At 53.9% G+C, this 20,944-nt stretch overlaps 1 protein-coding gene across 1 annotated transcript; it reads right to left on the bottom strand.

Annotated features, from left to right (window-relative positions):
• Window positions 1-773: 773 nt before the first annotated feature.
• On the bottom strand, window positions 774-20,742 carry LHX2 (LIM homeobox 2). The gene is made up of 5 exons (XM_006744969.3): window positions 20,541-20,742; window positions 18,835-19,037; window positions 17,491-17,894; window positions 11,611-11,816; window positions 774-1,644 (listed from the first exon to the last, which is right to left on the bottom strand). The coding sequence occupies exons 1-5, from the start codon at window positions 20,658-20,660 to the stop codon at window positions 1,357-1,359; spliced, it is 1,221 nt and encodes a 406-aa protein (XP_006745032.1). The 5' UTR covers window positions 20,661-20,742; the 3' UTR covers window positions 774-1,356.
• Window positions 20,743-20,944: the final 202 nt, after the last annotated feature.

Genomic DNA, 20,944 nt, shown 5'->3' with positions numbered 1-20,944 from the left:
CACTATATGCCAGGCCCTCCACTGGGCCCTTCAGCACACCTTGCCTCATCCTCACTAGAACTGTCTGTAAAGGCCATTATCTTCATCTTCCAGCTGAGGAAACGGAGGCTCACAGAAGTGAAATGACATCTCTCACCTCACACTGCAACAATAGAGATTCCGAGCTCGTTCTGCCTGCTTCTAATCCTCTGTCCTCCCTGGATGTGTCCTTTCTGTGGGTTTCTGAGGTTGCCCGAGCCGTAGTGAAGAAGCCAAATTCATTTGCTTTCGCCCTCTTGGGAGATTAATTTTTTTTTTAATTCATTAGGAAAAGTGGAGTTTGAGCTGCCCTTTGGTGACAGCATTCACTCCTGATAGGGGTAGGCTTTCTTCATTGCCTGACACGCCCTTCCAGCCCAGAGAAGAGCAGAAGAGGCAGGTGTGATAACATTTTACCTCTATCACAAGTATTCAGCAGGGCGTACTTAATATTTGAGAGAACAAATGAATGAACTAATCGTACTTCACTGACATACTCTCCACTTGGCACATATCACACCACGTTAAGATTATCTCTTCTGTCCCTGCCTCCACTCTATATTCCTTGATGGCAAGGAATCTCCGGATTTCGACAAGCAGCCCAAAGCCTGGCACAGAAAAGGGGGCCCCACGCATATTATAAATAAATATTATAGATAAATAAGAGAAGACCTTGGAATTTATGTCTGGGCTTCAGTAAGACCCTTAAGTCCTGTGAATTTCACACCCCACTAAACAACAGCAACACCAACTAGTTTCAATAAGTGGTTTTATTACTGGTTAGATTTTACAAATTCTGATATTCGAACAGACTTCCACCTTAAAATTCTAAAACAACAAAGCGACCGTTGGAGGGGGTTTGATTTTTCCTTTTTTTTTTTTTTCTTTTTAGGACTATTCAAAGTAACAAACTTTTTTTTTTTTTTTTTTTTTTTTACATTTTTGCTCTGGTCATAAATATACAGAGAGAAAAAGAGGGAGAGAAAAATGAACAAGTCATCCAAAGTATGGAGATAAAACAGTATTCCTAAGGCACGTGGCAGTCTTTGAAAATACAGAAGCTCTAGCCAACTTAAATTATTTGTTGTTTTTCCTCGCTCAGTCCACAAAACTGTACAGTGACACAAATGTTGTGTTGCAGATAGATTTTCCAAGTAATTCCTCAAGTCCACACTGCTGCATTAGCCGGACGCACAATTATTTTCTTCCTCTGTTTCCAGGCGAGATCCTAAAATGTGGTTAGTTAGTTGCTCAAAGCCTCTATTTTAAAATACACTTGGAATTCAACTAAAGATAATTTCTTTTTTAAAGAAATTGGGGGGGGGAGGGCGTGAGTCACTAGAAAAGGTTGGTGAGAGTCGTTTGTGAGGGGCTGTGAGGCTCGTGGCCCTCCAGGTTGCCAGGCACAGAAGTTAAGACGGACGTCACAGTTGGCAGGGCCGGGCTGGTCAAGTCTGTGAGGGTGGTGGGCGTGCTGGAGGGGCTGAGCGAGGCGTTGGAGAGCTCGGAGGCCGGCCCTGATGGCGTCCCCGTCGGCAACGTTGCCTCTGTCGACTTGTCCACAGCCGTGTTTTCCTGCCGTAAGAGGTTGCGCCTGAACTTGGCCCTAGCGTTCTGAAACCAGACCTGTGTGGGGCAAGAGAGAGAGAGAAGGGCTGGTTAGGAGAAGGGAGGCAGGATCCGGAGAGCTGCAGAGCATTTCCCCCAGAGATGCTAATCTGGGTTTTGTGGAGAGGGGGATTAAAAAGTTGGGCTGGCAATTTTTGCTCTTAATAAAATAAAAATTTCCTTTTCTCTAATGGCTAAGTTACTGGGTTTCTCTTTCTGTTAGAAGGTTCCAGAGCTGGGGCGCCTGGGTGGCTCAGTCGTTAAGCGTCTGCCTTCGGCTCGGGTCGTGATCCCGGGGCCCTGGGATCGAGCCCCACATCGGGCTCCCTGCTCGGCGGGAAACCTGCTTCTCCCTCTCCCACTCCCCCTGCCTATGTTCCCCCTCTCACTATCAAATAAATAAATAAAATCTTAAAAAAAAAAAAAGACTTAATTAAGAGACTTACACCAAAAGGTTGAAACTTGTGTAGATGTTAATGTTCCAACCAACTGTTAAAAAAATTTTAGGGGAGGGGCGCCTGGGTGGCTCAGTTGGTTAAGCGTCTGCCTTCGGCTCAGGTCATGATCCCAGGGTTCTGGGATCAAGCCCCGCATCGGGCTCCCTGCTCAGCGGGAAGCCTGCTTCTCCCTCTCCCACTCCCCCTGCTTGTGTTCCCACTCTCTGTCAAATAAATAAAAAAAAAGAAGGTTCCAGAGCTGAGCAACACTCTCCAGTATGGTAGCCACTAACCACAGGTGGCTACTGAGCACTTGAAATGGGACTAGCCGCAAAGTGGCTCCTTTGTAGGGGAAAACACAGAAATAGATTTGAAGACTTGGTATGAAAAAAAAGAAGGTAGGCTACCTCAATACCAATGTCTATGCTGGTTACATGTTGAAACGATAATATTGTGGATAAACAGAGCTAAACAAAATATATCCTTAAAATTAATTTTGCTGGTTTCTTTTTGTGTTTTGAATGTGGCTGCTAAAAAATTTAAAATGGAAAATTACACATGTGGCTCACGTTGCATTTCTATTGGATAACGTTGTTCCGGAAGATGTGCACAAACCAAATCATTTTTCACAATGGTTGAGAGACTCCTTTTTTTCCCCCCTTGGCAATTGCCTTTAAGCGGGCAACAGATCCCGTAAGTTCTCGTTGGTACAATTTTTAAGGTGATTCGTGGTAAGTGGGAAATACCACAGTGGTGTAAAGAACACAAAGGAATCAGTCAGTAAAGAGTTACTTTGAGGAAGAAAGAGACAGCAGTCCTACTCCCCACCGCCATCAGGTGGAGAAGCCACTGGCTATCTTGGACCCCCTGGGGGTTTTAGGTTTCAGGGTGGGGTGGGCAGAGCTGCTGCCGGATTAAAGCCAGTCCAGGGAGGTGGTGACCTGCGGGATTCCTTCTCCAAATCGACCACGCCCCAGTATCATTTATGAGGGAGGTGGGGTGCATTGTGCCATGAGAACTGAGCTTGGTATGAAAAGAATACCAAAGAGAGAGTAAGTGTTTACCATTTTTCCTTGGGCACAGACACGCAATCCATCTACACCCAATACCTTTGCACACGAGACTATATGCACTGGGGAAGACATGCACAGAAACACATCTTCACAGCACAACCCCCCACCCCAACTATTGACCGCCAGTCTAACTGCACAGAGAGATCTGGCTGTACCCAGAGGTCCTCAAAGTACTTTGAGCGAGGCCTAGGAAATCTGGGGGGGGGGGGGGCGGGTAGGGTGTGTGTGTTGTGGGGGGGTGGTGAGTTGTATCTCCCAAAGAAAAGAAGCCTGAAAGTCAAGGCCCCTTCACTTCCCTTTGCATGAGAAAAACACCCGCCAGAAGCCTCCCCATAAAACAAAGGGCCTTAGAGAATTCTACAGATTCTGGGGTGTCCAGTTGCATATTTCCAGATGTGCCTGCATCTGCTAGTCTTCTCAGTGTCTCAGGCATGGGTGGGAAGGGCTATCTCCTGGCCCCACCCTCCCCTGGGGACCACCCCCGTATGGGGGCCTGTGGTGTCTGACTAGCCTTTCTGGTGGCCTGATAAGATTTGGGCTCAATTAAAAAGCACATCCACGAGAATCCAGGGGTAAGGAGAGACTCAGACCCTGTGAAGTCAGGAAACAAAGCTCTTTCCCCGGCACGCTGGGTCTTCCAGGAAGAAAGCACATTTTCCCAGGCCTTCTGCCCAAACCAAGCCCATCACCTCTTCTGGAGGCTTGCAGGTAAGTACAGTGCTTCTAAGACCACTGTCAACATGCTCTTGTTATGAGAGGGAGCCCTTCCCTGCCTGGCCTGCAGAAATATCTTCAGTGTCAGACTCTGTCCATCTGGCCCAGGGAATGGCTGATGGCAAAACTCGATAGGGAAAGTCTCCAGAGGCCCTCCGAGAGAGGAAGCGACTTCCCCCAAAGTCTCACATCAGGTCTGACACCCTGTGCCACTGTCCTGGCCTGTGTGTGTCTCTCCAAGCCGTGGCTGGAGCAAGGAGCCCCCGGGGGGGGGGGGGGGCGGTGCGCGGCTCCTAGGTCCAGGGCTGCAAGCCCTTGGGAAGGGCTGGAACCGGTTAGCTGCCAGCCATTTGCTCTTTCTCCCGCTGTTGCCCCTAACAGTGATTTGTAAACAATGACACCATCTTCCGCGACTGAGGCACCGGGAGTCTGGTGGATGAAAACCAACTCAGTCCAAAGCCAGGCTGCTGTGGGGTTTCGTGTTGGGTTTGTTTTTCACCTTCCCCAGGGCTTCACCAGAATTCTCTCCCAAAAGTCTCCTCCCAAGTGGCTCTTGGGGCAGGGCCCCTGTCTAAGTCATCTTCATGTCCCTGGGATATGGTACGGGGACTGGGAAAGATGAAGAATGAGTAACGTGCGTTGAATTCGTAGTAGTAATGATAGAGGGGCGCCTGGGTGGCTCAGTTGGTGAAGCATCTGCCTTCGGCTCAGGTCATGATCCCAGAGTCCTGATACCGAGCCCCACATCGGGCTTCCTGCTCAGCAGAGTCTGCTTCTCCCTCGGCCCTCACCGTGCTCGTGCTCGCTCTCTCTCCCTCTCAAATAAGTAAAATCTTTAAAAAAAAAAAAAAAAAAGTAGTAATGACAGATACCACTTATGCTCTCTCTGTGCCAGGCACCATGCCACCCTATAACGTGTGGCGTCATGGGTCAGCTCCAGGAGAAGCCAAGTAGGGGCTACTATCGTTGTCCCCACTTTATATAGATTTAAAACCAGAGAGCCTCCGAGAGGTGAAGTCACTTGCCCAAGGTCACACAGAGGCCGAGCTGAGACTGGAATCCAGGAATATCGGCCATTAGAAAGTCCATGCTCTCCCCACCACATGATCCTGAGTGAGTCAGTGAAGAAATGAAGGAATGAGTGAATACACACAAAAGCAACTGTGGTGCAGGGGAAAAAAGCATTAGATGCAGCTTCCAGTTCTGGCTCTGCTACTGACCAACCCAGTGACCTTGTGCTGGTCCCTTACCTCCAGGTCTGCCTCAGTTTCCCTACCCACACAATGAAGAGGGTCGGACAACAGCACGCCATCTCTACGGCCTCTCAGGGTTCTGACAAGCTGAGATTCTAGGGCAGATGCAAGAAGATGATCTGCTCCACCCACCCATCTTTTTTTTTTTTTTTTTAAGATTTTATTTATTTTTTGACAGAGAGAGACACAGCGAGAGAGGGAACACAAGCAGGGAGAGTGAGAGAGGGAGAAGCAGGCTTCCCGCGGAGCAGGGAGCCCGATGAGGGGCTCAGTCCCAGGACCCTGGGATCATGACCTGAGCCGAAGGCAGATGCTTAAGGACTGAGCCACCCACGCGCCCCTCACCCACCCATCTTCCTAAACTGACAGCCCCCTTTCTTCAGCTGTGGGGGGTCCCGTAGCCTGGTGCCCTGGGGATCTCCAGGAAGTCCTGGGTGCATGAAGCCCACACTACCGTGTGCCCCTCCTCAGACACCCACTGGCCCTGCAGGTTGTGTTTTGCCTCACAAATTCCCTTCCCTAGGATTCTTTCATCAAGGGGACCAAGAGGACCAGTGGGAAACCCACTTGGCCTCACAAATCCCTTCCTGGGTCACTAAGGAAACCAGCCCCAATATAAAAGCTTCATGCCCAAAGATGTCCTTTCTGGCATTTTTTTAAAAGATTTTATTTTGGGGGGCACCTGGGTGGTTCAGTCGGTTGAGCATCCGACTCTTGGTTTCAGCTCAGATCATGATCGCAGGGTCTTGGGATCCAGCTTCGTTGGGGGTGCTCTGTGCTCAGTGGGGAGTCTGTTGGAGATTCTCTTCTTCTCCCTCTCCTTTTGCCCCCCTCCCCGCAGGCATGCACGCATGTGCTCTCTCTAAAATAAATGAATAAATCTTTTAAAAAAATAAAAAGATTTTATTTTTAAGTACTCTCTACACCCAACATGGGGCTCAAACCCACAACCCTGAGATCAAGAGTCGCATGCTCTATAGCTGAGCTAGCCAGCAGACCCCTCCTCCTTTTTTGTTTTGTTTTTTTTGTTTTAAGATTTCATTTTTACATTTGCAGCATTTTTAATAACATCAAACTAATGGCTGCATGCAAAGTGTCTGACCAGATGGGGTAAGTGAAAGCCACGACACAAACACTCCAGGCAGTTGCGGGGCTAATGTCTTGTGATGAATGTGATGTGAGGAAAAAAGAATAAAAAGAATATGACCCGGGGCATCTGGCTGGCTCAGTGGGTGGAGCGTGCGACCCTTGATCTTGGGGTTGTGTGTTCAAGCCCCACAATGGGTGTAGAGATCACTTAAAAATAAAATCTAGGAGCGCCTGGGTGGCTCAGTCGTAAAGCGTCTGCCTTCGGCTCAGGTCATGATCCCAGGGGGTCCTGGGATCGAGCCCCGCATCGGGCTCCCTGCTCCGTGGGAAGCCTGCTTCTCCCTCTCCCACTCCCAACCCCCCCCCCGCCCCACTGTGTTCCCTCTGTCACTGTGTCTCTCTCTGTCAAATAAACAAATAAAATCTTTAAAAAATAAAATACAGTAAAATCTAAAAAAAAAAAAAGAATACGTCCTCTGGTACAACAACTTCATAAAGTCATAACAACAAATATTATTCACTAAGTACCAGGCATCATCTCCGGAAGGTTCTCAGCATTTTGCACATAGTAACTCATTAGTGCCTTACAAGGTAAGCACTAACATTATTGCCACTTGTAATTATTTGTTGCACATCTGTCTCCCTTCTGGATTGCAGCTCCAGCGGGTCCCACTCACTGTCTGGGTCACGTCGCCCCCGCTCCCAACAAGGCAGAAGATCAGTGTATTTGTTGAATAAATGAGTGAACAGAGGAAAGTTAGCATCCTCAGTTCCTGGGTGCTCACACAAGTGAGTGACGACTAACCAGTCATCTGAAGAATGTTTGTAAACTGTTGATGGTTAAAATGTATTTTCTTTCAAAGTCACACCAGGAAACCCTAAGGAGACTTTCACCCATCCAGATCAATCAGCTCACCACCCCTGTCCCCAAGCCCAGGGCCTATTCTGCCTTCCTGACCCTTTCCCAGGAAGGAAGAGAGGCAACTCGGAGGGACATCTATGTGCTGAGGAGTTGTCTCCAAGCATTTGCAAAGCCTAACGTCTTCATGGACCTCTGTCCGAGGGGCCGCTCTCTCTCCCAGTCACCTTGCCCATGAGTAGAAAGTGAGAATTGTGGTGGCCATGCTGTCGCTGATGATAATTTTGAGCACTTTTTCTGCGCTTACGGCTCTACAACAGGATTCCTGCTCTGCTCCCAAGACATGGCATCTATGACCCACTCCGTCTTTTCTCTCCATCTGTACTGCTGCTTTCTATAGCCAGATCCAAGGCAGGAGGGTCCCAGTCCCTACACTGTGCTATATTGGAAAGAGCTGTGGAATCAGACAGATCTGGGCTTGACTCATGGCTTCATCACTTACTAGCTGTGGGACTGAGGGCAAGGGTCCTAGTCTCTCTGAACCTCAGTTTCTTCATCTGCAAAATAAAGATAATTAAATTTTTTTTAATGAGTGTGAGAGGTTGGTTGACTGAACCCTACTGTGTAAATGTGTGTGAAGTTCATGTGCATTGAGTCCCGAATCTATACTTTATAAATCACACTTGAAGTCATCTCATTTACCCTTTGAAAACACCTAATGAATATTATGATCATCCCCATTTTATAGTCGAGGCCACTGGGGCTCAGAGAGGTTAAGTGACTTGCTCAATATGGCTCAGAGTGTGAGCGGCAGAGCTGAGCCTGGACCTCACATCAGCTGACTCAAAATTCCAACAGGGATACTGCATCCCAGGCCTACCATATTGGTGGTACTTACGCATAACAGATTCAGAAACAGCCCAGAATGCCCCTACACACACACACACACACATCCTGTATCATTCACCTTCGAGAACACAGCCTCAACCTCAACCTGCATAGAGAACCTCTCTGAAGGGTTGAGCTGGACCACAACCTGCAGGGAGCACCCAAGGCCTAGTGCCACTGAGCTGGTGTAGACAAGTGAGAAGGAACCATTTATTTCCTGGGCACCTACTTTATACCAGGCAGCACTGTGCTGGACGCTTCCCCCACTCATTGTCTCAATGCTCAGGAATTCTCAAGACACAAACGATTATTACCTTTATTCCACAGATAAGGAATCAGGCTCAGGGAGATGGTAAGTGCCCAAATCGCACTGCTACTAAGTCCCAAAGGACCTGAACCAGTCTGTTACCTTCCAAAGCCACACCACCACCTGCCTGGCCCCAAACGGCTCCTATCCCACCTCCCCCAGCTAGCCCATCAGCAGTCAGAACCCCTGGGAGAGAGCCCCACCCTGCCAGTGCCTGGCTCCTGTAACCTCCAGCAAATCACTTCATCTCACTAGTTCTTAAGCTTCTTGTCTGTAAAATGGGCAGGAAAATATTAAGGCAGACGAATGGCTGGAAAAATAATGCTTTGCAAACTGCTGCATAATCATGAGCAGTCGTGCTGTTAGGGGATATTAAGGATCAGTGCGAGAGATCTGGAGGTCTGAGAAGAGGGAGAACAGTGGTCTGGTATGCCTTATGGGTATGACCACGGCCACCCCCAACAACACACAGGCCCTCGATGATACTCACACTCAGACGCAGTCACTGCTAGGTTGGGTTAGTGGAGAAAGAGCCAGAGATTGACCAGAGAGACAGGCTTGGATTTGGATCCAGCTCTGCTACGTACTAGCAAAGTGTGACTTGAAGCAAGTGGAAATTATTTGGGCCTCAATGTTCTCCTCTGTACAGCCGGGAGGAGGTTATCACGCTGCCTGACAGTGAGAACGCAACGAGCAAATGTGTTTCACAGGCCTTTCAAAGTGCCTGACACACAGTAGTGCACTCCAACATTTACTGATTAGGAGACACACCATTAACTGTCAGGGCTTTTCTCCCTCAACTAGTTCCTTGCCTCTGGCTTTCCTGAGTCCCCGTGGTGGAGGGGGCATACAGGTGTGAGCGGGTCTGGCTCAGGATTCTAGGGGAGGAAGGCACAGGGCAAGTATTCACCCAGGTCCCTCAGGTGAACCTTTCCTTACACAAAGAACAGTCAGTTCTTCCTCTGGCCTCCCACAGAACCCCCCCTCCCAACTGATCACACTATGGGGAAACTGAATGTAGGTCTATTTCTACAGTTAAGAGGGTGAATTTCTTCAGGGCTAGGACTGTGGTTCATTCATCTCTGCGTCCCCAAGGCCTGGTGCCAATAGATATTTGGTCAGATAAAAGAATGAGAGACAACTATACTGGAAACCTGATTTGTTCTTAAATCCGGGAACAAAGCCTCCTGCCTCAAAGGCCAACAGAGTGTGGCTCCTCATCCAGATTCAGACTCAGCTATGAGCACTTACTCTTTACCATTTAATCAGGATAACTGGGAGAGGTATATGCCCTAATGGTGCCCATTTTACAGGTGAGAACACTATGGCTCAGAGAGGGTAACTGATCTGTTCAAGTTGCACCGCCAGGGAGTGAAGCTCTGCTTCACTCCAAGTCCCTGCTCCTGCCCTGGCCTGCTCCCAGGGGTTGGCTCACTGAATGGCCCTCACCAACTTGCCCTAAGGGGTTCTAGATAGGGGAAGGGACAAAGTATCCTACTAACCAGAGAAAAGGCGGATGACCAAATTCGCTCAGGGCTGAGGAATGGCGGGGGTGCCAAGGAGGGTCCCCAGACCTAACCCAAGAAGGTAAAGTCTAAGGGAAGCAGACAAGGGGGATCCGAGACCCCGCTGGGCACAGCAATGTCCTTGCCCCTTCTCAAGCCCAGGACAAAGGGATCCGCAGGCAAAAGGGACCCAAACAGGAGGGGCGGGGCCCACGCGGAGCAGGGGGTGGGCCCAGAGCGGCGCATCAGCGTCCCATTGGCCAGCTCTCGCCTCCTCTGGCTACGTCACCGAGCCCTCCAGGGACCAAGCTGCCCCAGAACCCCTCGCGTTGCGCAGGGGTGCAGGCAGCAGGGCCAAGCCAGCTTTGGGGCTGGAACTCCCATCTCCCAGGGGATCTACCGACCAGCGCCGGAGTCACAGTCCCATCCCGCCACCGCCATCACACCCAAAATGCCGCCCTCCCCCCCACGCCCGCCATACTCGCAGGAAATCTAGGGCAGTTGTGCAGCCCTTGGTGTCCATCATCGTCGCCCTCACCCCCTCAGTGTCCCAGTCCCCCAGCCCTCAGTCCCCAATGACCTGGGGCTGGAGGATAAATCAGACTGGCCTGGACTCGAATCCCAGCACCTCCCCTCCTGCCGTGAGACCTCAGTCAGATCTTCATCTCTTGATTTTCTTACCCCAAAATGTGCTTTGCTATCCCTACGACCACACGTTCTAAGGAATAAATTGGTTAAACTGTGCTATAAAGAAAGATACTCTCCCCCACCTTATGGTTGTACAGATAGGAAAACTGAAGTCCAGTGACCAGAATAATCATTCATACTAGTTAATACCAGTTAATTAATCTAGTTAATGTTACTTTTAGCTACCATCCACTGATCAGTTAAGTGTCAGCTACTGTGGTGGACGCTTATACTATCCCAATGGCTCCTCAAATAAGCCTGCAGTATAGATAATTTCTTGTGTCTGTTTTACATATGTGGAAACTGAGACTCAGAGGAGTTAAATGACTTGCCCAGGACCATGAAATGAGTAAGAGGAGGAGCTAAAGATCTGAGAAGGTGGTGGCCCAAATCTCTGTCACGAATTTGGATAATGCAGGAGACTGGGACTCCCCAAACTGTGTTTCTTAACAACTTTGAGGTATGGACAGACCCTTCAAAAATCTGGGGAAAGCTCTGGAGCCTCTCTATGCAGAAAGCACCCTCACAAGTGCAATTCTGCTGCATTTCAGAGGTGCCCATCTGCTTCCAGCTCCCCGCAGGCAGATGAGCCTCCCTGGCCCACCCAGGGGATCAGCCCACAACCCCCCTCCCAAAGCTTGCTTCTGGGAGAGTCTAAGAAATAACAAAGAGACAAGAAAAATCTAGAGAGAGACAGAAAGAGGAGCTAGAGGGGATGAGTGAGGAGCAAGAAGCAAAAGGAGCAAACAGCTAACGCAATTGTCTTGGACAGGCATCCTGGGATGCTCTGGATTTATCTGAAACGCTTGAACCTTTTACTACATGAACACTATGAGTGTCACTTAAGTAATAAAGAGCAACGAAGAACTGTTTATAAGAAAGAAAAGAGGCTAGGCGCGGAGACAAAGAGGACAGAGGGACACACATACACAAAATAGAAAAGTTGGGAGACAAAACATTGAAAGAGAAGAGGTAAAGTCGGGGGGGGGAACCCACAACCCTGAAATACAGCTAGAGACTGAAGAGATGGAGAAGGAGCAGCGGTTGACGAAGAGAAGAGCAGACGGTGGGTGGAAGGTCCTTCCAAGGCCCACGGCAGCTGTGGGGCTCGGCTCCAGGCCCTGGAGGCCCCCGGTGCCCCCACCCTCAGCCCCTGCCGCGGCCCAGCTGACCTGGAGGACCCGCTTGGTGAGGCCCGTCTTCTGCGCCAGCTGCTTCAAGTCCTTGGCATCGGGGTTGTGGTTAATGGCAAAGTAAGACTTCATGGTCCGAAGCTGGTGGTGCTTGAAGGAAGTGCGCATGCGCTTCGTCTTTTGGCTGCTCGGGTAGGGCTGGTCGCGGTCCAGGTGCTCCGCGTCGTTCTCGTTGCAGCTCAGCGCTGGGGAGGGGACACGCAGAAGCGGCAGGTGAACCTCCTGACCCGCCCCCCGCTACACTGCCTAGTCCGCCCCTGCACCGCCTGCCACCAAAAGTTTCTAGCTTCAGGACCACACCGCATGCACTGCACCACGCTGAGATGAAAATATTATCCCCATTTTCTAGATTTATAGGAGAACGTGAGGCTCACAGAGAGCCGCCTGCCCAGGGTCTCTCAGCTAGTAAATGCCAAATTCAAACCCACCTCTAAGAGATTCCAAAAACCATTCTGAGCCATTGTGTTTGAGTAAGAACAACAGCTACAACTTGTTGATGACTTATTTGACTCCAGGTGATGTGCTTAAAAGCCTTACATATTTTCACTGAATCCTTAAAACAACCCTATTAGCCTTGCATTATTTCCTCCTTTTTACAGATGTGGAAACTGAGGCTCAGAAACGGAAGGCACTTGACTGAAGACGGAGCCATGTGCAGGGCTCCCGGGCCCACACTCTTCCCCGTTTCCCCCTGCACTCCCTAAGGAAGGAGGCTGTCTGCAGTCCTCCCCCCTCCACCCCACCCAGTGTCTGGGGCGGGCACCTGAAAGTCGATGACTGACCTCTCTCCACTCACTTTGATTTCACCCTCATCAGTTCCCCAGCCCCGAAATTCTGGCTGACCCTGGGCCATGGGCACTGGGCCAAGGTTGGAAACTGTATTTTGTAGTTTATTCCTCTCCCCCCGCCCTGGGCAAGCACTTGCTTCCCAGTTATACAGACTGGCTGAACGAGGCAGGGAGGTGAAGCGATCTCTAGAAATCTCACAGAGTGGCAGAATTCTAGCCGGAAAGAGAAGGAAGTTGGAGGAAGAAATTAACATGTATCTGACACGGAGGGTATGCTTTTGGCCTTATGTACATCATGGGGCCTTCACTACTGCTCCAAGAGGTGGCTACTGCTATTCATCTCATTTTTGAGATGAGAAAACAGATGCTAAAGGAAACGAAGCCACGTGTACCCAGCCGCACCACCGGTAAGGGCTGAGCCTAGATTCAGCACTGCAGTCCTTGCCCGGTTCCTTCCACTAAGCCACAAAGGCAGGCAAAGATGAAGCATGGCTCTTTGGGGAGCCAGTCCCCCTCCAGAAGGGGCCCAGCTGGGGCCCAGCTGCCAATGCCTGGAAGGCAATGGGGGTGAGGGACAGGGGTGGAAACCTAAGGCCTCAGAAAGTTACTTGGCAACCTGGTGCCTGATGGGAACATGAAGGACTCCTCTCCAAGATTCCTTCATCACATCCCGAGCCATCCTGCATGTAAGGTCTTACTTTGGGGAAAACCTCATAGCAGATGAATTCAGTCCCCCTAAAGCAGACAGCTGGGGATGTGTCTTGTGCCCCATCATATGCTCCTAATAGAACTGCCAGGTTTAGCAAATAAAAATGCAGGTTGTCCAGTTAAATCTGAATTTCAGATAAACAACGAACAGTTTCTAAGTATGCCTCTGATTTTGCACGGGACATACCTATACTGAAAATTGATTTGTTGTTTACCTAAAATTCAAACATTGCAGTGGATAGGCTTATGCTAAAAAATTATTTGTTGCTTATTTATAATTCAAATATTGCATTGGATACACTTACACTAAAAATTTATTTGTTGTCTACTTGCAATTCAAATTTAACTGGGCGTCCTGCATTTCATCTGGCAAAACCACTTCAGAAGTACTCCCGATTTCCTGGTGACCTACTCCACCCACTACTCAGGTGGGGAGCAGTCTCTTACAGAAAGAATTTGCGAGACGCTGGTCTTGTCACTAACCTTGAAGCTGTCAGCAAGTGGCTACTAAGGGTCCCTTGCACTTGCACCTAGGCACCCAAGTCCCCCACCTTGGCTGTATTCCCACTGAAAGCACTCTGAGTGAAGAACTGGGTCCAGCAATGTGAAAGGGATCAGAAAATGACTCCAAACGGACTCCATGGAACCTGCCCTGCCCCCCCCCCCCCCACTGCGGGAGCGACGCTCCTCTTGCCCCCATCCCCAGCTCCATGGGGGGTGGGCCAGGCCTCCCCACAGGGGATCTCTGAGCCCAACCCTCTGCCCAGTCCCCGCCTGGGCCTTGCTGCTGTTAATGAGCTCCGTGGGGACCCCGGCGCCCCATGTACCCAAGGGACGTGCCCCAAGTGCGGCCTAGATCTACGGGGGAAGTGGTTTGGGGGAGGGAGAGAGAAAGGGCACGGAAAGGAGAGAGAAACAGAGGTAGAAAGACAGACGGAAGGGAGAGAGAGAGAGTAAAGAAGAGGGGGTAGGGAGGGAAGATGGACAGAGCCGGGAAAAAGAGGAGAGACAGAGGAAAGGGAAGCAGTGGAGATGGGGAGAGCGGGAGAGAGAGAGAGCTACAAAGACAGAAAGAAATCCGGAGAGACACAGAGAGAGCCTGAGGGGACAGCGAGGCCTGGAAAAAGAGGGGAATGTGTGGTGGGGGGTCCAGGTTAAGGAACTGAACCCCGGGTCTCAAGGAAACCAGGTCCCCGCCGGAAAGCCTATTCCGAAGCCTTACTGGCTGGGGAGTGGTGAAAAGGGGGGAGAGGGGAAAGGAAGGGAGGGCAGCAAAGAAGCTGGCTCAAGACTAGGAGGCCGAGTAGGCCAGCGGCCGCAGCCGGGGTGCTGCGCCGGGAAAGTGAGGGCGGCCTGGAAGCCGCCGTTGGGCCCAGATTTGTCCTGTACCCCAGGCGCCCTCACTCCCGCCCCCCACGCCCCGGCCGGGTCGAGATTCCCCAAGATCGGATCCGGGGAGGAGCGAGGGGCCGAGGGGAGGGGGAGGACCGGGCTTTCTCTCTCCCTTTTTTTTTTTTTTTCCTCTCAATTAGGCCGATTCAATGGAGCTAAAGAGCTCGTAAAATCATGAATAATTTACTCGTGATCTGTTATTAACCCATCGGGTTTCGAGCTCTTGTCGCTGGGACTGAACCTGTAATCAAATCTGACTTCGCCTCATTTTACTAAAGACGAGATTGTAGGTTCAATTGTCTAAATAATGGATTGGAATCAAATCAGTAATTACGCCGCCAGGCACACACACAAAAAGCTGGGGCTGGGGGAGGCCCGGGCGTCCGGCCGGTCCGCGCGGGACTCCCGCGGCCGTGGCGAACAAACCCCCGGCGCAAAGTGCGCGGCCCCGACCCCTCGCGGGCTCCGAGCGCCTCGTCTGCGCCCCAGGCCGGCGGGCGGCCCGGCTCGGGGGTGGGGGAAGGTTTCAGTTCTGCCTCTGCGACCGGGGCTGCGCTCTCGCTCCGGAGGGGCGGCCAGAGGAGGGCTGCGGTGGCTACCGCCCCGGAAGGACTTTCCGACCCTGCGGCCCCGCCGCTTTGGCTGCCCTTCCCTCGGCGGCGGGCTGGGCGCACCGACGGCGTCTCACCCCATGCTGCCCGAGCTCACCGCCCTGGAATAAGGTGCCGCCGCTCCGCCATCGGACTGGCCCGCAGAGCGAAGGGTCGGAGTGGCTGGGCCCCTGCGTGTGGGACACGCACACCAACAAGCTCTTGTCCTCACACTCAGAAACGCGCACAGACTCTTGCTCAGACACACCACCCGCAGACGCACCCTCCACGGCCCCCTTTCCAGTCCCGGCGGGCCCACGGCCCACACTGAGGCCATTCCTCTCCTGCCGGTGCCGGGAGGGGAGGGAGGAGAACGGGAGCCAGACCTGGGGAGGCCTGGCCGGGCCCGGCGCGGCCAGGAAGGCGACCGCTTTCCCCAACCTGGTCCCGGGAGCCCCGAATAAGCGAGCGGCACGGCCACAGCCGGCGCGCCGTGCGTGGTTTCTACCGCCCGAGCCAAGGCTAGAGACGCGCGCGCCGGCAGAGAAAAAAAAGACCGGAACAGAGAAACCGGGACACAAACACACAGAAGGACAGAGAGAAAGGGGGATCGGGAGAGTCGAAAGGAAAAAAAAGAGAGAGGGGTCAAAGAAAAAAACGAGGAGATGGCATGGGTGGGGAATGTCTTGTAGAGGTGCCAGCTCCCTTGAAACTCAGCCTCCAGCCACATCTTCTTGCTCGGTGCCGCCGGACCTCGCCAGGGAAGGCGGCAGAGCAGCAAAAAGCACAAATAAATTTCTGTACCCTTCTACCTTTCTATTCCAAACCCGGTAGCTAACCTGCCTACTAGAAAAACATGATCCCACTCACCCTGCGTCCGGTGGCCCAGGCCGCCTGGGGCTACCTCCTGGGGGCCGGCCCCATTTGATAAATAGACGCAGCTTTGTTTTGGGGGACCTGGTCTGGACTCGGTTTAGTCTATTTTCAGGGTGGTGAGAGATGAGGGGTGGAAGTTTTAGAGAGCTGGCATCTCTGGTAGAACCTTCAACAAATCTTTAATCTGCTGCCACCGACCTGCCTATGGCCACTTCACCATTTACTAAACTGGGGGCTGCATTTTCCTCCCAGCTCCACACACGGAGACACATACGTCCGTCCATCTTCCAACAAGCAACTTCGTTGGAGCGAACAGGGGAGCCCCCGCACCCGCTGAATTTTCCTCCCCCAGCCAGCTCAGATTTTTAAAAGATCAAAATAACCCTGCCTTCTTCCCCGCGGCTGCCCTCTCCCCACAGTCCTGGGGTTTTGTTTGGTTTTGTTTTCCAACAAAAGGTTTGTTTCCTTGTGCATTAGACTAAGGGGAAAAGGAAGATGAAAACAAAAATCTCCGAATCCGATTCTGCCGCAAACGAAAGAAAGAAAATAACGGCAAATAAACTCTATCTAGTTCAGAAGCCCGGGGAGTCATAAACCTTTCCCGGCCTTGCAGACGTCGGGCAGATGTTGACGGTTCAATTTGCCGGGCCCCAGAACCTCCGCAGCTGTCCTGAGCGGGGAGGGGCGGGTGGGGGGGAGCGTCTCCTGGAACGGCCCGGGGTTCAAAGATGCCGGAAATGCGAAACGAGCCCTCCACCCTACTCCCCGCGCGAGGCCAGGCCTACTCCGGTCTCATCCCGGGCGCCGGCTTCCGAGGGTTGCTGCTCTCAAACCAGCGCCCGGAACTCAGAGGAAGGAGCCCAGGGAAAACCGAGACCTGGTGGAGCAGGAGGATCGGGTCGGGCTCAGCGACCTGCTCTGGTTCATAAGGGTCCTGGGCCCAAGTTTCCCGAGCCTGCTGCCCTCAGGACATTTCACAGGACCAGGCCAAACGCCAGGCCGAGCTCGTGGCCCCCCACCGGCCACCACCGCCAGTCCTTTCTCTTGGGACCCTCGCTGCCCTGCCTCGTCAGTTCATCCATCGCCCCAGCTCCCATCCTCAGCCACGCCAACCCAGAGCCAGTTTGGTGTCGGCTCCACCTTGCTTTCTCTGTGCTTGCACTCTCCGACCAGCAAAGTGGGGGAAAGGCCCAAACCAAAAAGCTACCTCTGAAAAATTTCTCAGCGACGAGGCTCTGCACGGGGGTCAGCGAGACTCAAATGCACCTTCGCCTCCCACTCCAGCCGAGTGCGCACGGGCTGGAGCCCAGGAGCCTAATGTCCCTTCTGCCAGGTCGTCCGGTGCTTAGGGACTGGGGAATCTAAGGGCTAGAGTATGCAGAGTGATATAGATATAGATATAGATATAGATATATATCACACTGAGATTCACTCCAGCTCCACGCAGTCGACGCCACGCACTTTCCCCCAACCCGACGGGGGCGCTCCGTGCGCCTCGCACTCACCAGCGTTGTAGGCCGCCAGATCCGCCCCGGGGCCGGGGCTCTTGCGCTTCCTCGGCCGGCCCTTCTGCACCGTGCCCACGCCATTGTAGTAGGGAAGACCCAGCGGGTTGGCCCCGGCCGCGCCCAGCCCGGCGCTCTTGGCCGCGGCTGCTGCGGCTGCAGCCGCCGCCACGTCGGCATGGTTGAAGTGCGAGGGGTACTCGCCCTGCAGCAGCGCCTCGAAGTGCAAGCGGCAGTAGACCAGGCTGTCCTTCATGCCGAAGTGGTCACCCGTGGTCAGCATCTTGTTACACGTGGTGCATGTGAAGCAGTTGAGGTGATAAACCAAGTCCCGAGCACGCATCACCATCTCCGAGGCTGAGATGCCCAGGTGGCAGCGGGCGCAGCGCTGCACAGAGAACCGCCTGTAGGGACCATCGAGGGAGGGACTGTGGGGACACACGGTTGGGTACCCCCCATATCGCTCCTCCAGGTGCCGCTGCTGCCACTGGGGGAAATCTCTTCCTTAAGATGGGAACCAGTCTTAAATCGGAGGATGGGGCGAAGAGGGAACTAGATTTTGGCCCAGGTCTTGTCCTACCCTGAAATATAGTTTCCCTTAACCATATTCATGTCCACAAGGCTTCTACTTTTCCCAGAGCCTGGGCAAGCCCCAGGAAAAGCCTTTACTTGGGAACCGGGGGGGGGGGGCTGCCCACTTACCCTTTCTCATCCTTTACCCCTGCCCTCCACACCAGCGCCTGAGAATCCTACAGACCTTTGTAATTTGGAAGAAACACGGAGATGGGGAAAGAGAGAGGGAGGGAGGAGAGAGAGAAGGGGGGAGAGAGAGAGAAAGGGAATATAAACAGACCCTAACCCTAAACGGAGAGAAGAAACTTGGAGCCTGTTAGTGACTCTGGCTCTTTAACCCTTGAGGCAGGTTTCACTCCCAGGTTCACGAAAGACCCGGAAATGCACCCAACTGATCCTCCAGCTCTCCTTCCAACTTTGTCCCACACCAGCCCAGGCTACCTGGGTTGGGGGGGGGGGTGCCTTTTTCTGTTCCATCCGCTTGACCCACAAGAAACTTCAAAGGGAGAGGGGTGCAAGGACCCCCCCACACCCAAGCTTATTTCTGTGTCTAAGCTCAGAAGAGGGCCCTTTTCTCTGGGTCCCTATACTTCTCGGACCTTCCCAAGAGTTCCCTCAAATTGCTGTTTAGAAAGGTCGTTACCCAATTTGTACTGGCTTGGAGAAGGGGGGGCTAGGTAGGGAACCCTCCCTTGGGACTGGAGGGAAAGGAGCCAGGCCCAATGTGTCTGAGGGTCCTGGGGGGCAGGGGGTCCCCGGGTGGGGGGCTACCTGTAGTAGTCTTCCTTGCAGTAGATGCTTCCGTCCTTGCTGAAACAGGTGAGCTCCGACTCCAGGTTGAGCTTGCACTCACAACACTTGAGGCAGCGCATGTGCCACTGTTTGTCCACCGCCAGCAGGTAGTAGCGGTCCGAGATCTTGCCCCCGCAGCCGGCGCACAGCGCGGCGCGGTCACTGCTGATGGACGGCATGGTCTGCGGAGGGAGGGAGGCGGGAGACCGCGGCGCCTGCGTCAGCCTGCGACTTCCCCGCCGCCGCCGCGGGGAAACCGGCACCCGCAGCTCCCTCCGTTGCTCCCGCCAGCCCTAAACGCCGCCCCCGCCGGGGCCGCCGGGGTGTGCGGTGCGCTTCCGCCACCCCCAAAAGGCCCATATTCAGGAGGCTCAGAACCCAGGCCCGCCCACACAGCCCAAGCCGGCCACAGGCCCAGGCCTGGTTGCTGGCCTGGATGGATCTCCCTCCTTAGTTCTCCCCCTTCCTGTCCCCTCTGCCCTTTTCCCAGAAAGGCTTGGGCTGTTTTGAGGGCTGGGGCAGCAGCGGCTACTCCAGTCAAGCCCTCCAAAAGCTCCCTCAAAACTGTTTCTTAAAAGAGCCACTCTGCCGGGCCCCAGGAAAAAGGGTGAGATGACCATTAAAAGTCACCCTCTACACAGACGCCTCCCGGGAGACGCACAGAGTTCCTGACCCCGAGCCTCAGGGATCTCTGGATCCTTATACCAAAGGTTTAAGCCAGGACAGGTCGCAGCCAACCCCTGCCCCTCCACCACCTTGGCCACACTGGCTGGGGCCCTCTTGGGTCCTTGGGAGATGGTGAGTGGAGTGCGGAGGCACCCTCAAAGTCTCTGAGTGCAGGACAGGCGGAGAGTTTGATGGGGAAAGGAGCTCAGAAGCCGGAGGCACCGGGGCTGCAGCTCTTCCTTTCCAAGTGGAGAAGCTTCGCCCGTCTTCCCTACCTCCCCAGCCTCTAAAGGTCACTTCTGGGCCCAGCTTGCATAGCCTGTGCTCGCCTGGCCCCCTGGGAGGCCTGAGGTGAGGAACTGGCTATTCGGGGCTGGGCTGGCAAAGCCAGGTGTGGAGATCCAAATGGACGCTCCCTCCACAAGAGCCAGGCCAGAGCCTGAACTGCGAGCCCTGGCCTGGCCAGGTCGGCCGGCCAGGAGGCCAGGGACGTGATCAACGGAAAGCGCCGGCCCAGAAGACTTGGACCCTTGGAATTGTGCTGGAGTAGGGAACTCCGATCGCCAGGAGGCGGGCCGGGAGCGGCCCGCGCCGGCTGAAGCCCTAGTGCTCCCGTTTGGTTCGCCCTTCCCGGCGCCGCCGGCGGCGCCGCCTACAGCTACAGCCGAGAGGTGGAGGGGAACGCGGAGCTGGCGACCAGAGGGCCCCGGTGTAGTGAGAAGAGAGCCATCCCGGGACGCGGGTAGGACTTCGCTCCCACTTCGGGAGAAATGCCCTCTTGCACCCTTGGGGTCTGAAATTTCGGTTTAAACCTTGTTTCCCTCCTCCGCCCCAGCAGCCGGGTTTCCCCCGAGCCGGGAGCTACCGGGCCTTGCATCCTGTCCGCGGATCCCCTGCGCCCAGTCCCGTGCGGCACGAAGGACGCTCCCCAAAGTGCCTCCAAACTTCGGAGAGCAGAAGCGCGGACCGACCCGGCCCCGTCCCAGGTTTCAGCCCCGACCCCGCAGCCGTGCGCCTACCGTCTCCGTGTCGCCGCGGTCGATGGCGGAGCTGATGGCGGGAGCCTCGCTCTTGGCCCTGCGGTCCATCTCGTCGATGACCCCGTGCACCTCGGGGCCCGACAGACTGTGGAACAGCATCGCGGCGGGACCGGCGGGGCCGGGGGCGCGGCTCCTCCGCGGGAGGGCTTGCCCCCCGCCTCAGCTGCCTGGCGCTCCTGGCGCTAACGGGCCCGGTGCATCGCCACCGCGGCCCCGGCCCCGCCCGAGCTCGGCTGCGCCCCCAGGCCGGGCTCCGGGCCCCGGGCGCCCGCGGGCCAGGACGCCTCCCGCCGAGGCGCAGGGGCAGCTACATCGCGGGGCGCCTGGGCGGCGGCGCCAAAGCCAGGGTCACAAGGGCACAGGGCGGGGGGGGGGGGTGGCGG

Source organism: Leptonychotes weddellii, chromosome 14, assembly GCF_054177405.1.
Source record: "Leptonychotes weddellii isolate Sample4059 chromosome 14, ASM5417740v2, whole genome shotgun sequence".
NCBI classification, from domain to species: domain Eukaryota; kingdom Metazoa; phylum Chordata; class Mammalia; order Carnivora; family Phocidae; genus Leptonychotes; species Leptonychotes weddellii.
The sequence above is the reverse complement of the archived record's forward strand: the minus strand, read 5'-3'. Positions and strand labels throughout refer to the sequence as shown.

Excerpts from the sequence above, each read along its gene's own strand:
- LHX2 (XM_006744969.3), bottom strand. The coding sequence starts at position 20,660 with ATGCTGTTCCACAGTCTGTCGGGCCCCGAGGTGCACGGGGTCATCGAC. Across the intron at positions 19,038-20,540 it reads ACCGCGGCGACACGGAGACG|ACCATGCCGTCCATCAGCAG; the intron begins GTAGGCGCACGG and ends CTCCCTCCGCAG. Across the intron at positions 1,645-11,610 it reads TCACCAAGCGGGTCCTCCAG|GTCTGGTTTCAGAACGCTAG; the intron begins GTCAGCTGGGCC and ends TGCCCCACACAG.